Genomic DNA, 16,797 nt, shown 5'->3' on the forward strand with positions numbered 1-16,797 from the left:
TATACTTAACAGTATCCAGGCGCTTGCATCTCTCCTCTGTACTCTTGTTAGCACGCTGTTTGCGCTTACGTGCAGCATCGGCGGCTTTTTGCTCTGCATCATTACCATACTTTATATCAGACCTGATCTTACGTGCGCCATCAGCAGCTTTGGACTCTGTGTCATTAGTATACTTAACAGTATCCAGGCGCTTGCATCTATCCTCTGTACTCTTGTTAGCACGCTGTTTACGCTTACGTGCGGCATCGGCGTCTTTTTGCTCTGCATTATTAGTATACTTTATATCAGACCTAATCTTACGTGCGCCATCAGCAGCTTTGGGCTCTGTGTCATTAGTATCCTTACTATTAGAGCTCATGTTGGCTAAGCTAAACAGCTTTAAGCGTGGTGGTGGCAAACAACAGGTTAATAAGAGGCAGTGTCAGGTAGTAGGAAAATAGCCAGTTAATGATAGGCAATAGTTCTTTGCAGGAATGCAGATATTAATAAATAGGCAGTTTATATTGCAGAGAAATTGCTGGGCAATAATGGACAACGTCCTTATGTGGCAAATAATAGAGCAATATACCCAGTGTGGCAAAGAAGAGGTTAATAAACGGCAGTCTCTCAGTATAACAGTCAGTGAATAATAGGCAGTATATGGAGAAAACACCAAACAAAAGTTCAAAATTGGTGTGAAAATGTCACTGAACCACTTCACAACTAAATATATATAGTTTTGGTAAATGGTATCATTTTTTTGACGAAATTCGGCAGGAGCTTGAAGAGCGACGTCACTGGGACCGCCTCCACGCAGTAGAAACTTGCTGTAAGGTAAAAATTCAAAAATCACACCAAAATGGCGGGCGGAGTGCGTCACAGTACAGCACGTTTCTGATTGGTCGCTCGCGGCAGGCGGCAACCAATCAGAAAAGTGCCGCGCACCACGAAGGCATATATCTTTGTCCACCCTGACCGGGTGTAGGACGCTGGTGACGTCACTTATCTCCGGACATTATCTCCGGACAAAGCCACGGAAGTTGGCACAAATTGCCGGAAGTAGTATTCTAGGCAATTATATATTAGATTTTAATGTTATCAGTGTTTACCTTTGAACGTTTATATTGTATTGTCCTGTCACCAGCCATGTGTACGATTATCGTCCGAAAGCCTCTCTGGAACCAATAATCACCCCATGTAAAGGTATCTTTATAAGTTAAAGATTCAGAATACTATGACTTTTATCATATCCTGAACAGTCAAGTTTTTTATGAACCGTTAAGGTTTTCTGGTTGAAGTAAAAAAAACTCTGAGTGTTTACAGTTTGAAACCATAAAATGTTGAAAAATTATGTCATTCTTAAGTATATCACTCAATGGTGCTCATAAACGTGTCAAATTTGATCTATAATATACTTTAATATACGTTACTTTAACCCCTTCACCCCCGGAGCTTTTTCCGTTTTTCCGTTTTCGTTTTTCGCTCCCCTCCTTCCCAGAGCCATAACTTTTTTATTTTTCCGTCAATTTGGCCATGTGAGGGCTTATTTTTTGCGGGACGAGTTGTACTTTTGAACGACATCATTAGTTTTAGCATGTCGTGTACTAGAAAACGGGAAAAAAATTCCAAGTGCAGTGAAATTGCAAAAAAAGTGCAATCCCACACTTGTTTTTTGCTTGCCTATTTTGCTAGGTTCACTAAATGCTAAAACTGACCTGCCATTATGATTCTCCAGGTCACTACGAGTTCATAGACACCTAACATGACTAGGTTATTTTTCACCTAAGTGGTGAAAAAAAATTCCAAACTTTGCAAAAAACAAAACAAAACAAAATTGCGCCATTTTCCGATACTCGTAGCGTCTCCATTTTTCGTGATCTGGGGTCAGGTGAGGGCTTATTTTTTGCGTGCCGAGCTGGCGTTTTTAATGATAGCATTTTGGTGTAGATACGTTCTTTTGATCGCCCGTTATTGCATTTTAATGCAATGTCGTGGCGACCAAAAAAACGTAAATCTGGCGTTTCGAATTTTTTTCTCATTACGCCATTTATCGATCAGGATAATGCTTTTTTTTTATTGATAGATCGGGCGATTCTGAACGCGGCGATACCAAATATGTGTAGGTTGGGTTTTTTTTTTATTGATTTATTTTGATTGGGGCGAAAGGGGGGTGATTTAAACTTTTATATTTTTTTTATTTTTTTCACATTTTTAAAAACTTTTTTTTTTTTACTTTTGCCATGCTTCTATAGCCTCCATGGGAGGCTAGAAGCAGGCACAGCCCGATCGGCTCTGCTACATAACAGCGATCATCAGATCGCTCTTATGTAGGAGAATTGCAGGTGTGCTGTGAGCGCCGACCACAGGGTGGCGCTCACAGCCACCGGCGATCAGTAACCATAGAGGTCTCAAGGACCTCTATGGTTACAATGGAGGAGCATCGCCGACCCCCGATCATGTGACGGGGGTCGGCGATGCGCTCATATCCGGCCGCACGGCCGGATGCGGTAGTTAAATGCCGCTGTCTGCGTTTGACAGCGGCATTTAACTAGTTAATAGCGGCGGGTGATCGCGATTTCACCCGCCGCTATTGCGCGCACATGTCAGCTGTAAAAAACAGCTGACATGTCGCGACTTTGATGTGCGCTCACCGCCGGAGCGCACATCAAAGCGGGGGTCCCGACATGTGACGTACTATTCCGTCACATGTCGGGAAGGGGTTAATCTTTAATATACTTAAGAACGGGGCCCCAGACATCACACAGGGGGTCTGAAACACCGCACAGTGGTCCAAAATATTGCTGTGCTCTGCCTGGGGCCCCATATGCTGCCTGGGGCCCCTGTGCTCTGCCTGGGACCACTGTGCTCTGCCTGGGGCCCCATATGCTGCCTAGGGCCCCTGTGCTCTGCCTGGGGCCACTGTGCTCTGCCTGGGGCCCCATATGCTGCCTGGGGCCCCTGTGCTCTGCCTGGGGCCCCTGTGCTCTGCCTGGGGCCCCTGTGCTCTGCCTGGGGCCCCTGTGCTCTGCCTGGGGCCCCTGTGCTCTGCCTGGGGCCCCTGTGCTCCGCCTGGGGCCCCATATGCTGCCTGGGGCCCCTGTGCTCTGCCTGGGGCCCCATATGCTGCCTGGGGCCCCTGTGCTCTGCCTGGGGCCCCATATGCTGCCTGGGGCCCCTGTGCTCTGCCTGGGGCCCCTGTGCTCTGCCTGGGGCCCCATATGCTGCCTGGGGCCCCTGTGCTCTGCCTTGGGCCCCATATGCTGCCTGGGGCCACTGTGCTCTGCCTGGGTGTAGGACACTGGTGACGTCACTTATCTCCGGACATTAGCTCCGGACATAGCCACGGAAGTTGGCACAAATTGCAGGAAGTAGTATTCTAGGCAATTATATATTAGATATTATATTATGTAAAGTGGTCACAGTCTCCTCTTGGCCAATGTGTCTCTTTGTACAATTCATTTTTATAACTGCATTTGTCCGTATGTTTTATTTGATATGCTGTTATATCTGCATATCTCCTTGTTGTCCTTCTACGCTAATAGTTGCTTCTAAACGCTTCTGTTTGCCCTTTCCATTGCCCCTATTGTAGATGGCGTCTACGCACTGATCACTTTAGGCGCATGCGCCGCTCTGTTACTGCTCCGTCCTTCTCTGACAGCCACGCATGTACTTCCGGATCACATGGGGCCCCATGCGTTTCCGGTCGTCGTTGTTCGGCGTGCTGGACTGGGCGGAAGCAGTGTGTTGCGGTGGCGTGCAGTCTCTATTATGGGTTTCCTATATATATACTCCTCTATGCCCATTCTATGTACGCGCCCCCTGAGGAAGGTATCCTAACTGAAACGCGCGTCGGGGTGGATCGGGGTCCCCATACTGCGGAGGTTTACCACGGGATCGCTATTACCAGGTGATGTGTAGTAGTTCATTTATGTGCCTTTACCTGTATAATCACTGGTTTATTTACATTTCTTCCATGTACTCTGGATGAAGTTCTGCTATCCTGTGGGGCTGTGCCTCTACGAATTGCACTATATACCATCTTTTTATAGTATACTTTAAATTCTCTGCAGCTGGGGATCGCCGTACCTTGGGCTGGTTTATTGTTCACATGTTGCTGCTGGCATTTTTGTCATCTTTTAGCCCTTTCTAACACTAACTCTCTGGTTGTTATATGTATAATTTTATCCAATAAAGTGTTGTTCTATGTTTGGACTCTATGACTGCGTGGTGCTCTTTTGTCTTTGTCATTTGGCTTTGTAGTTTACAGACCTGGACAGGTAATGGTCAGTGCCTCCTAATTTATGTTGGTAGGTGGATTTCCCAGATTGTAAGCTCTATAGAAAAGAGCTTTCAATACCCAGTCATTGGGATAGTGTGACATGACTGAACTACTTCTTTACTTCTCTATACTTAGTGGTTACTACTCACCTGGGTGGTCACAAGTAGGAATCTCCTCTTTACACCGCTCATCACCCCTCACATGTGTCTCTGTAGCATTAATATAGGTCAGATCTTCACCCTGAAACATATATTGTAAAAGTCACCGACAGATGGAGAAGTCACATCTATGATCAGCTCTAATCCTGCCATCTCCACTGTTCTCATTACACAAGTATAAAACTGGTGGATAAAACAAGACTGAGCACAAGACCTTCACAGCCGTCTACACATCATAGGGGAGATCTCCTGACACCTTCTCTCCATCTACCTGATGATCCTGAGGAACATTGGGATCTTCTTGTTTACAGTCCTGTGGAAGAAGAGGATGGGGACATCTCTCTGGTGTTGTCCTCTTACTGGATAGATCTGGAGGAAACACACACAGGGACTGAATTCATTCTTTATATACAGATAATTATAGGCCGTGTGTATTTAGTCCTGTCTATTACCTGGTGATGTGAGGGGCTGGGGAACCTCCATCATGACGTCCTTGTACAGATCTCTGTGTCCTTCTAAATACTCCCACTCCTCCATGGAGAAATGGACAGCGACATCCTGACACCTTATAGGAACCTGACACATACAATGATACCGTCATCCCCCCGATCCCTTCATAGCATTACTGTATAATGTCCCAGCATTCCCAGCAGTGTCACCTCTCCAGTCAGCAGCTCAATCATCTTGTAGGCGAGTTCTAGGATCTTCTGGTCATTGATGTCCTCATGTATCAGGGGTTGAGGTGGAGGCCCCGTGATTGGGCTCAGGAGTCTTCCCCATCCCTCAGACACAGGGTCCTGACAGTGCTCACTAGAGGTCTTCTTCACCACTGTGTAATCCTGGTTATGGAGAGACACATTAATAAATCTCACTACAGACATTTCCAGAGTCCTCACCTCTCTAGTTCTGTCCATCTGTTATTCCCATAGATAAGAATGATGTAATGTGACGTCATCAGAATCTCTCACCTCTCCAGTAAGCCGGAAGAGGATCTCTAGGGTGAGGTGTAATATCCTCTCCGCCATCTTGTCTCTGTCCATATCCATCTTTGATGGATAAGCCAAAAAAATTCTCTTCTATGGAAAGATCTTCACTGAGAAGATCCGAGACCTGAATGAGAAGATGAGCCGATGTAATATCATAAAAATCCTGTGTAATAATACAATTACTGGAGATAATAAGGGAAACATATGAGGAGATTTATTATTTTACAGTATTTAGTTTTCTTCTTTGACATCTACTAATAAAACCTATATATTTAGGCCACAGACAACAAGCAGTTTCTTCCTCGGAGTCGGCAGCTGAATAAGTTTCTCTCATAGACTCATCTTCCATAACGCAGAGAATAATGGAGCCTCCAGCACCGACCTCCACCCGCAGAGCCACACTCCACATAGAGAATAATGGAGCCTCCAGCACAGATCTCCACCCGCAGAGCCGCACTCCACATAGAGAATAATGGAGCCTCCAGCACCGACCTCCACTCGCAGAGCTGCCCTCCACATAGAGAATAATGGAGCCTCCAGCACCGACCTCCACCCGCAGAGCTGCCCTCCACATAGAGGATAATGGAGCCTCCAGCACCGACCTCCACCCACAGAGCCGCCCTCCACATAGAGAATAATGGGGCCTCCAGCACCGACCTCCACCCGCAGAGCCGCACTCCACATAGAGAATAATGGAGCATCCCGCTCCACCGACCTCCACCCGCAGAGCCGCACTCCACATAGAGAATAACGGAGCCTCCAGCACTGACCTCCACCCGCAGAGCCGCACTCCACATAGAGAATAATGGGGCCTCCAGCACCAACCTCCACCCGCAGAGCCGCCCTCCACATAGAGAATAATGGAGCCTCCAGCACCGACCTCCACCCGCAGAGCGGCACTCCACATAAAGAATAATGGAGCCTCCAGCACCGACCTCCACCCGCAGAGCCCCCCTCCACATAGAGAATAATGGAGCCTCCAGCACCGACCTCCACCCGCAGAGCCGCCCTCCACATAGAGAATAATGGAGCCTCCAGCACCGACCTCCACCCGCAGAGCCGCACTCCACATAGAGAATAATGGAGCCTCCAGCACCGACCTCCACCTGCAGAGCCGCACTCCACATAGAGAATAATGGAGCCTCCAGCACCGACCTCCACCCGCAGAGCCGCACTCCACATAGAGAATAATGGAGCCTCCAGCACCGACCTCCACCCGCAGAGCCGCACTCCACATAGAGAATAATGGAGCCTCCAGCACCTACCTCCACCCGCAGAGCCGCACTCCACATAGAGAATAATGGAGCCTCCAGCACCGACCTCCACCCGCAGAGCCACACTCCACATAGAGAATAATGGAGCCTCCAGCACCGACCTCCACCCGCAGAGCCGCACTCCACATAGAGAATAATGGAGCCTCCAGCACCGACCTCCACCCGCAGAGCCGCACTCCACATAGAGAATAATGGGGCCTCCAGCACCGACCTCCACCCGCAGAGCCGCACTCCACATAGAGAATAATGGGGCCTCCAGCACCGACCTCCACCCGCAGAGCCGCACTCCACATAGAGAATAATGGGGCCTCCAGCACCGACCTCCACCCGCAGAGCCGCACTCCACATAGAGAATAATGGGGCCTCCAGCACCGACCTCCACCCGCAGAGCCGCACTCCACATAGAGAATAATGGAGCCTCCAGCACCGACCTCCCCCCGCAGAGCCGCACTCCACATAGAGAATAATGGGGCCTCCAGCACCGACCTCCACCCGCAGAGCCGCACTCCACATAGAGAATAATGGAGCCTCCAGCACCGGCCTCCACCCGCAGAGCCACACTCCACATAGAGAATAATGGAGCCTCCAGCACCGACCTCCACCCGCAGAGCCACACTCCACATAGAGAATAATGGAGCCTCCAGCACCGACCTCCACCCGCAGAGCCGCACTCCACATAGAGAATAATGGAGCCTCCAGCACCGACCTCCACCCGCAGAGCCGCACTCCACATAGAGAATAATGGGGCCTCCAGCACCGGCCTCCACCCGCAGAGCCGCACTCCACATAGAGAATAATGGGGCCTCCAGCACCGACCTCCACCCGCAGAGCCGCACTCCACATAGAGAATAATGGGGCCTCCAGCACCGACCTCCACCCGCAGAGCCGCACTCCACATAGAGAATAATGGAGCCTCCAGCACCTACCTCGCAAACACCACATATATGGCTTTTCTGTGTGCACAGGACCTGTGATGAGGTCACAGGAGGGGAGGAGTCAGGGGTCACATGATCAGGGGCCTCAGTGTATGCAGGACTCTGCTGTGCTGGTTGTCATGGTGCTGGATGAGGAGAAGTTTATGTGTGGGGTCAGGAGGGGTTTACAGTGTGGATGGAGCTGAGCCGTATGTTTACGAGTTGTACGGAGCCGAGCTATGTGTGTACGAGAGCAGAGTCGTGTGTATGAGGTGTACGGAGTGGAACCATGTGTGTACGAGATATATGGAGTGAAGCTGCCTGTGTACAGGGTGGCGTTAGGGGCAGACAGACTAGGCAGCTGCCTAGGGCCCACACTGCCCTAGGGGGCCCCAGCCAGTGGTGGACATACTGCTGATGGCACTGCTCCGGGCCCAGAGGTGGAGGGGGGCCCCTGCAGGCAGGCCCGGTATCATGCAGGATCGGGCCCCTCTCACTCCCTACTGTAATCATGGAACACCGGGTGCCGGGGAGAGAGCGGGCGCGAAGTGCAGGAGATCCAAAAGGGGGCGTGTCATGCAGGGAGAGACGCTGGCCAATGAATGCTTTCCTTACCTCACAGTGAGCAGACAGCCTGAGGAGAGCGCTCACTGGCTGCCGCCTGTCCTGCTGCATGGAGCGTCCCAATGGTGAGTGCTCGCCTACAGTCAGGGGCCCCGGCTGCACAGCACATAGGGACATCAGTGGAGGAAGAGCAGGACTTTTTCTGCTCCCTCCACTGTTCTGTTCAGAGCAGGCTGCAGCCTCTCCTCACAGAGAACAGATGGGGGAGGAGGAGCGCACTGCAGGGGACAGCAGGGGAGCACTAGGGGGCTAATATCAGTCCTGTCTGCTCTGTGCCCCATCCCCCACAGTGGGGTCTGCAGCCTTCTCCAGCTGAACTGACCTCCTGCAGGGCTCATCTGATCATCTATACAAGATTAGTATGTATGTATGTATATGCTTGTATATGTAAGTGTGCATCTGTGTGTATCTATGTGTATGTTTCTGTGTGTGTATCTGTATGTATGTACGGTATATGTGTATCTGTGTATGTGCAATACATTTGTATGGATATATGGTATATATGTATGTTTATGTGCATGTACATACAGTATATGTATGTATATGTGTGTACGGTACGTGTATGTGTATCTGTATGTTCGGTATATGTGTGTGTATGCATGTAGGGTATATGTATGTATGTACGGTATCTGTGTGTACGGCATTTGTGTGAATGTACTTTATATGCATGTGTGTATGTACGGTATGTGTATCTGTGTGTATGTATGGTATATGTATGTACGGTATGTGTATATAACTGTGTGTATGCATGTAAGGTATATGTCTGTGTATGTATGTACAGTATATGCCGGAACAAAAATCATTGTTCTCATAAGCACATCGCCCAGTTAAAACTGTAGATATTCTGCTAAGATGATACTGTATGGACACAGATTGATTTACTAGTGATCATTCTGTCCCCATCATTGTTCCTCAGCCAGTGTAAAGAGGCTGGAAACAAGCGGCGAATGAGTTCAATATTGTTGATCACACTCGTTTAGTGGCCTGAAATCAGCGCATGTAGCTACAACCAAAATGTTTGTTTGTTGGTGCAATATGTTAGCATTTGGGGCCCCATTTTAAACTTTTGCCTAGGGCCCCACTTTGCCTAAAACCAGCCCTGCCTGTGTACAGGGTGTGTTGAGTGGAGCTGCGTGTGTACAGGTTGTACGGTGCTGAGCCGTGCGTGTACAGTATGTACGGAGCAGAGTTGTTTGCGTATCTGCAGGAGCCATGTTTGTACGGAGCGAAGCCGTGTGTCTATGACATGTACTGAGCAGAGCCGTGTGTGTATGGAGCGGAGCTTTGTTCGTTTTATAAGTAGATTTTTTTTTATAAAACAATGATTGGATCCATCTCAATATTACATGTATTGTTCCCCAATATTTCCCTCTATTATTCCTATCTGTGTATGTTAGGGCTAGCGGAACGCACCGAGTAAATATAGATGTTTATTATTATTGGTGCGTTCGCAGCCCGGGGTCCACCGTGCAGGAGAACCTGCTGCTAGTGAATGGCGGCACTATTTGGCGGTATAGGCTAGCTCTGTTACTTCACAGAGTAGCCGTGAAAGGAAAGCACTGCGCCCTGTTAGACTCACAGGAGCACAAGCTAACTGCCGAACTGATAGCAGTCAGTGGTCATGCAAACACACAATCTCCTCCCCGGAGGTGCCGGTATTCTAGGGGCTTATTTCAGCCGGGTCCCTGAATACAATCACAGAGAATTGGGAATATTCACAATGAGATTAAATTCCTTACATTCAGTGAGATAAAATCTAAATACAACTTACCCTCTTCTGAACTGGTCCTTATTATTATGCTAAAGGACAGTATACAAAAACTCCTGACCGGTAAAGCCTTGAATCTTGAAATCCGTTCTTCACTGATGTGCAACCTAAACAATAAAAACATTTGGAGCCAAAGTAACTATATATATACAGTGCCTTGCGAAAGTATTCGGCCCCCTGGAACTTTTCAACCTTTTCCCACATATCATGCTTCAAATATAAAGATACCAAATGTAACTTTTTGCTGAAGAATCAACACCAAGTGGAACACAATTGTGAAGTTGAACGAAATTTATTGGTTATTTAAAATTTTTGTGGAAATTCAAAAACTGAGAAGTGGGGCGTGCAATATTATTCAGACCCTTTACTTTCAGTTACTCCAGAAATTCATTGTGGATCTCTGAATGATTCAATGTTGTCCTAGATGCCTAATGATGATAAATATAATCCACCTGTGTGTAATCAAGTCTCCGTATAAATGCCCCTGCTCTGTGAGGGTATGTGCACACGTCAGGATTTTGTCAGGATTTTTCATCAGGATTTGTAGCCAAAACCAGGAGTGGAACAATTAGAGGAAAAGTATAATAGAAACATATGCACCACTTCTGCATTTATCACCCACTCCTGGTTTTGGCTACAAAACCTGATGAAAAATCCTGACGTGTGCACATACCCTGATAGTCTCAGGATTCTGTTTGAAGCACAGAGAGCATCATGAAGACCAAGAAACACAACAGGCAGGTCCGTTGTCACGCTCACGCCCTGACTGGTGGGTGTGAGCTCGGGGGGTTTGTGGCCCCACTGTGCTACAAACCAGACTACCCTGGAAGGGGCGTGACTGTGACAGCTGCCTGGGTTTTCACTGGAGCCCCTGGTGGTGAGGTCAGGCTTGTGCAGCAGGCAGCTGCCAGGTGCTACTCCAGGGCAGTGTCTGGCTGTGGCTGCTGATCCCACTTGGGAGACAGGAACACCAGGATTGGTGCAGGCATCAGGCAGGACTGGCAGACGGGCACGGCTGAAACTCAGACGAGAAGGCTGGCACGGCTGAGACACAGGGCTGGCAGAGACACGGCAGAGAACACAGGGCTATCAGAGACACGGCAGAGAACACAGGGCTGGCAGGAACACAGGACTGGCAGGGATGACAGGAACACAGGACTGGAAGGCACGGCAGGAACGGCTGGACTGGCAGGAACACTGGATAGGAAGGCACGGCAGAGAACACAGGACTGGTTGATATGGTATATGAAGGAACAGGTAGGAGCCTGTTCACACTAGAGGTGCAGGTACGGAAATGTAGTATGGAGGAACAGGTAGGGACCTGTTCACACAGGAGGTGCAGGAACTGATATGAAATATGAAAGGAACAGGTAGGGACCTGTTCACACAGGAGGTGCTGTTCACATAGGAAGAGAACCGCAAGGCTGCGGATAGGAGCGGTAGAGCAGCAAGAGATAGCGCAGCAATAAAAGCAAAGCAGAGCAGAACCACAAGGAATGTGGAGAAGAGCTGCAGCAAGAGATTCTTACTGCAACGGGAGCGGAGCAGAGATGAACCGCAAGGAATGCGGAGAGGAGCTGCAGAAAGATTCTTACAGCAACGGGAGCGGAGCAGAGATGAATGGAGCAGAACCGCAAGGAAAGCGGAGAGGAGCTGCAGAAAGATTCTTACAGCAACGGGAGCGGAGCAGAGATGAATGGAGCAGAACCGCAAGAGTGCGGATCAGAGGTAAAAGCCACAAAGGTATTGAGCAGGCAGGGCTGCAAGAGTCCAGAGCATAAGCAGACTGAGAACACAAGGAATAGCAGGGAAGGAAGCCACAGACAAGGAGACGGAGATAAGACTAAGTACAGACAAGGCAATGGAACAAGACACGAGGACAAAGACACAGGGACCAGGATATTCTGCCTCCTGGAGGGCGGACAACAAGAACAAGGCAAGAATACAGAGTAGAGCCTCCAGCGAGGGAGTAACAGAGCAAGGCCTGGCAAACTCAGCAGCTAGACACTAACTGAGCAAACACATTGCACAGGCCCAGAACACTGGGTGGAGCTGCACTATATACTGGAGGCCTCTTGGTAATTGGTCAGGAACAGATTGGACAGATGCACCTGATTCCTATAAGAACCAGAGAGTTCAGGTGCCGGCCCCCTATACACACAGCCATGAAGCATGCAGAGAGCAGAGACATAGAACATGGTGCTGGCAAGAAACAGAAACCACAACATGACCTGGAGCAGTGGGTAAGATAGTGTGAGAGATGGGAGGCCATGCCGTGATGTCAGCAGAGTTGTTACATCCGTGATACTGTTGTGGAGAAGTTTAAAGCCAGATTGGATACAAAATGATTTCCAAAACTTTAAACATCCCAAGGAGCACTGTGCAAGCGATCATATTGAAATGGAAGGAGTATCATACCACTGCAAATCTACCAAGACCGGCCGTCCCTCTAAACTGTCATCTCAAACAAGGAGAAGACTGATCAGAGATGCAGCCAAGAAGAGGCCCATGATCACTCTGGATGAACTGCAGAGATCTACAGCTGAGGTGGGACAGTCTGTCCATAGGACAACAATCAGTCGTACACTGCACAAATCTGGCCTTTATGGAAGAGTGGCAAGAAGAAAGCCATTTCTCAAAGATATCCATAAAAAGTATCTTTTAAAGTTTGCAACAAGCCACCTGGGAGACACACCAAACATGTGGAAGAAGGTGCTCTGCTCACATGAAACCAAAAGGGAACTTTTTGGCAACAATGCCAAATACAGGACCTGAGACTGGGATGGAGATTTGTCTTCCAACAAGACAACGATCCAAAACATAAAGCAAAATCTTCAATGGCGTTCCATGTGTCCTATTTTAAAATAATGACAAGATGGTATCTCACTCCCATCAGATTGTCACATATAAACCAGGAACACTCTCCCTTATGTTGGAGAGACTGCGGACAACAAGGTAATCTCTTTCACTTATTTTTTGGTTGTCCGATAATAAAAACTGGGATGGAGATTTGTCTTCCAACAAGACAATGATCCAAAATATAGAGCAAAATCTACAATAGAATGGTTCACAAATAAACGTATCCAGGTGTTAGAATGGCCAAGTCAGAGTCCAGACTTCAATCAAGAATCTGTGGAAAGAGCTGAAAACTGCTGATCACAAACGATCTCCATCAAACCTCACTGAGCTCGAGCTGTTTGCCAAGGAAGAATGGGCAAGAATTTCAGTCTCTTGATGTTCAAAACTGATAGAGACATACCCCAAGCGACTTGCAGCTGTAATCGCAGCAAAAGGAGGCGCAATAAAGTATTAAGGGGGCTGAATAATATTGCACGTCCCACTTTTCAGTTTTTGAATTTCCACACAAAATTTAAAATATCCAATAAATTTCATTCAACTTCACAATTGTGTTCCACTTGGTGTTGATTCTTCCCCAAAAATTTACATTTGATATCTTTATGTTTGAAGCATGATATGTTGGAAAAGGTTGATAAGTTCCAGGGGGCCGAATACTTTTGCAAGGCACTGTACTTTATCAAGGACAATGTTAGCTCTAAAAACGTATATATGAAGAGGTGGGAGTCCGACCCTGGTACAGACTTGCGAACTGAACAATTGACAGCGCTATAAAAAACACATACCAGTCAAACATTTCAATAGCGTTCCATGAGTCCTATTGTAAAATAATGACAAGATGGTATCTCAGTCACATCAGATTGTCACATATAAACCAGGAACACTCTCCCTTATGTTGGAGAGACTGCGGACAATGGGGTAATCTTTCACATATTTTTTGGTTGTCCGATAATAAAAAATCTCTGGTTCCAGGTATCGCGCCATATTAACTCCTTTTCTGAAAACTTTGTGATCACCCTTGATTGCCCTCAAAGGGCGCTTCTTTCCCATGATGTGGAGCAATTTGACCCCCCGGTTAGATATGTCATCATACAGATCCTCCTAGTTGTCAAAAATACATTGGCATTATGGTGGAAAAAATCCGAAACACCCAAATTCTCAGATATTTTGGACAAAATTCACTAACATAGCGCTCTGGAATGGAGATTTCCGGCTAACAATAGCAGTGTTTACAAATATTCTAAGAAATGGAAGATCTGGAACAGCAAGTAAAAGGTTTAAAATTGCCATTTAGTGCCTCTTTACTCGAAATTTTATACATTTAACCCCTTAAGTCCCGAGGGTGGTTTGCACGTTAACCCCTTAAGCCCCGAGGGTGGTTTGCACGTTAATGACCGGGCCAATTTTTACAATTCTGACCACTGTCCCTTTATGAGGTTATAACTCTGGAACGCTTCAACGGATCTTGGCAATTCTGACATTGTTTTCTCGTGTCATATTGTACTTCATGATAGTGGTAAAATTTCTTCGACATAACTTGCGTTTATTTGTGAAAAAAAGGAAATTTGGCAAAAATTTTGAAAATTTCACAATTTTCCAACTTTGAATTTTTATGCCCTTAAATCACAGAGATATGTCACGCAAAATACTTAATAAGTAACATTTCCCACATGTCTACTTTACATCAGCACAATTTTGGAACCAAAATTTTTTTTGTTAAGGAGTTATAAGGGTTTAAAGTTGACCAGAAATTTCTCATTTTTACCACACCATTTTTTTTTAGGGACCACATCTCATTTGAAATCATTTTGAGGGGTCTATATGATAGCAAATACCCAAGTGTGACACCATTCTAAAAACTGCACCCCTCAAGGTGCTCAAAACCACATTCAAGAAGTTTATTAACCCTTCAGGTGTTTCACAGGAATTTTTGGAATGTTTAAATAAAAATGAACATTTAACTTTTTTTCACAGAAAATTTATTTCAGCTCCAATTTGTTTTATTTTCCCAAGGGTAAGAGAAGAAATTAGACCCCAATATTTGTTTTGCAATTTGTCCTGAGTACGACGATACCCCATATGTGGGGATAAACGACTGGGCGCATGGCAGAGCTCGGAAGGGAAGGAGCGCCGATTGACTTTTCAATGTAAAATTGACTGGAATTGAGATGGGACACCATGTCGCGTTTGGAGAGCCCCCGATGTGCCTAAACATTAAAACCCCCCACAAGTGACACCATTTTGGAAAGTAGACCCCCTAAGGAACTTATCTAGATGTGTGGTGAGCACTTTGACCCCCAAGTGTTTCACTACAGTTTATAACGCAGAGCCGTGAAAATATATATATATATTTTTCACAAAAATGAATTTTTTAGCCCCCAGTTTTGTATTTTCACAGGAGTAACAGGATAAATTGGACCCAAATAGTTGTTGTCCAATTTGTCCTGAGTATGCTGATACCCCATATGGGGGGGAACCACTGTTTGGGCGCATGGCAGAGCTCGGAAGGGAAGGAGTGCCATTTGGAATGCAGGCTTAGATGGATTGGTCTGCAGGCGTCACGTTGCATTTGCAGAGCCAATGATGTACCCAAACAGTAGAAACCCCCAACAAGTGACCCCATATTGGAAACTAGACCTCCCAAGGAACTTATCTAGATGTGTTGTGAGAACTTTGAACCCCAAGTGTTTCACTACAGTTTACAACGCAGAGCCGTGAAAATAAAAATTCTTTTTTTTTCCACAAAAATGATTTTTTAGCCCCCAGTTTTGTATTTTCCCAAGGGTAACAGGAGAAATTGGACCCCAAAAGTTGTTGTCCAATTTGTCCTGAGTACGCTGATACCCCATATGTGGGGGGGAACCACTGTTTGGGCACATGGCAGAGCTCGGAAGGGAAGGAGCGCCATTTGGAATGCAGACTTAGATGGATTGGTCTGCAGGCGTCACGTTGCATTTGCAGAGCCCCTGATGTACCCAAACAGTAGAAACCCCCCACAAGTGACCCTATATTGGAAACTAGACCTCCCAAGGAACTTATCTAGATGTGTTGTGAGAATTTTGAACCCCCAAGTGTTTCACTACAGTTTACAATGCAGAGCCGTGAAAATAAAAAATCTTTTTTTTCCCACAAAAATGATTTTTACCCCCAAAAAATTTTATTTTCCCAAGGATAACAAGAGAACTTGGACCCCAAAAGTTGTTGTCCAATTTGTCCCGAGTACGCCGATACCCCATATGTTGGGGTAAACCCCTGTTTGGGCGCACGGGAGAGCTCGGAAGGGAAGGAGCACTGTTTTACTTTTTCAATGCAGAATTGGCTGGAATTGAGATCGGACGCCATGTCGCGTTTGGAGAGCCCCTGATGTGCCTGAACAGTGGAAACTCCCCAATTCTACCTGAAACCCTAATCCAAACACACCCCTAACCCTAATCCCAATGGTAACCCTAACCACACCCCTAACCCTGACACACCCCTAACTCTAATCCCAACCCTAATTCCAAACCCTAACCCTAACTTTAGCCCCAACCCTAACCCTAACTTTAGCCCCAACCCTAACCCTAACTTTAGCTCCAACCCTAAACCTAGCCCTAACCGTAGCCCTAGCCCTAACCCTAACCCTAATGGGAAAATGGAAATAAATACATTTTTTTAATTTTTCGCTAACTAAGGGGGTGATGAAGGTGGGTTTGATTTACTTTTATAGCGGGTTTTTTAGCGGATTTTTATGATTGGCAGCCGTCACACACTGAAAGACGCTTTTTATTGCAAAAAATATTTTTTGCGTTACCACATTTTGAGAGCTATAATTTTTCCATAATTTGATCCACAGAGTCATGTGAGGTCTTGTTTTTTTGCGGGACGAGTTGACGATTTTATTTGTAACATTTTCGGGCACGTGCCATTTTTTGATCGCTTTTTATTCCGATTTTTGTGAGGCAGAATGACCAAAAACCAGC

General features: G+C 46.8%; 1 protein-coding gene and 1 long non-coding RNA gene across 3 annotated transcripts in view; both read right to left on the minus strand.

The window, feature by feature from the left end:
* LOC143767655 (uncharacterized) overlaps window positions 1-5,696 on the minus strand; it is a 68,869-nt gene extending 63,173 nt beyond the window's left edge. For both annotated transcript variants that reach the window (XM_077256112.1, XM_077256111.1), the window contains exons 1-5: window positions 5,385-5,696; window positions 5,076-5,255; window positions 4,869-4,992; window positions 4,688-4,785; window positions 4,408-4,498 (exon numbers count right to left, since the gene is read on the minus strand). In XM_077256112.1, the coding sequence (XP_077112227.1) occupies window positions 4,408-4,498; window positions 4,688-4,785; window positions 4,869-4,992; window positions 5,076-5,255; window positions 5,385-5,462 (571 nt within the window). In that variant the 5' untranslated portion in view covers window positions 5,463-5,696. The remainder of the gene's footprint in view (window positions 1-4,407; window positions 4,499-4,687; window positions 4,786-4,868; window positions 4,993-5,075; window positions 5,256-5,384) is intronic.
* Window positions 1-16,797, minus strand: part of LOC143767729 (uncharacterized) — a 400,410-nt gene that overhangs the window by 63,173 nt on the left and 320,440 nt on the right. The window lies entirely within an intron of this gene.

This window comes from Ranitomeya variabilis, chromosome 4 (assembly GCF_051348905.1).
Source record: "Ranitomeya variabilis isolate aRanVar5 chromosome 4, aRanVar5.hap1, whole genome shotgun sequence".
In the NCBI taxonomy this organism is placed as follows: Eukaryota; Metazoa; Chordata; class Amphibia; order Anura; family Dendrobatidae; genus Ranitomeya; species Ranitomeya variabilis.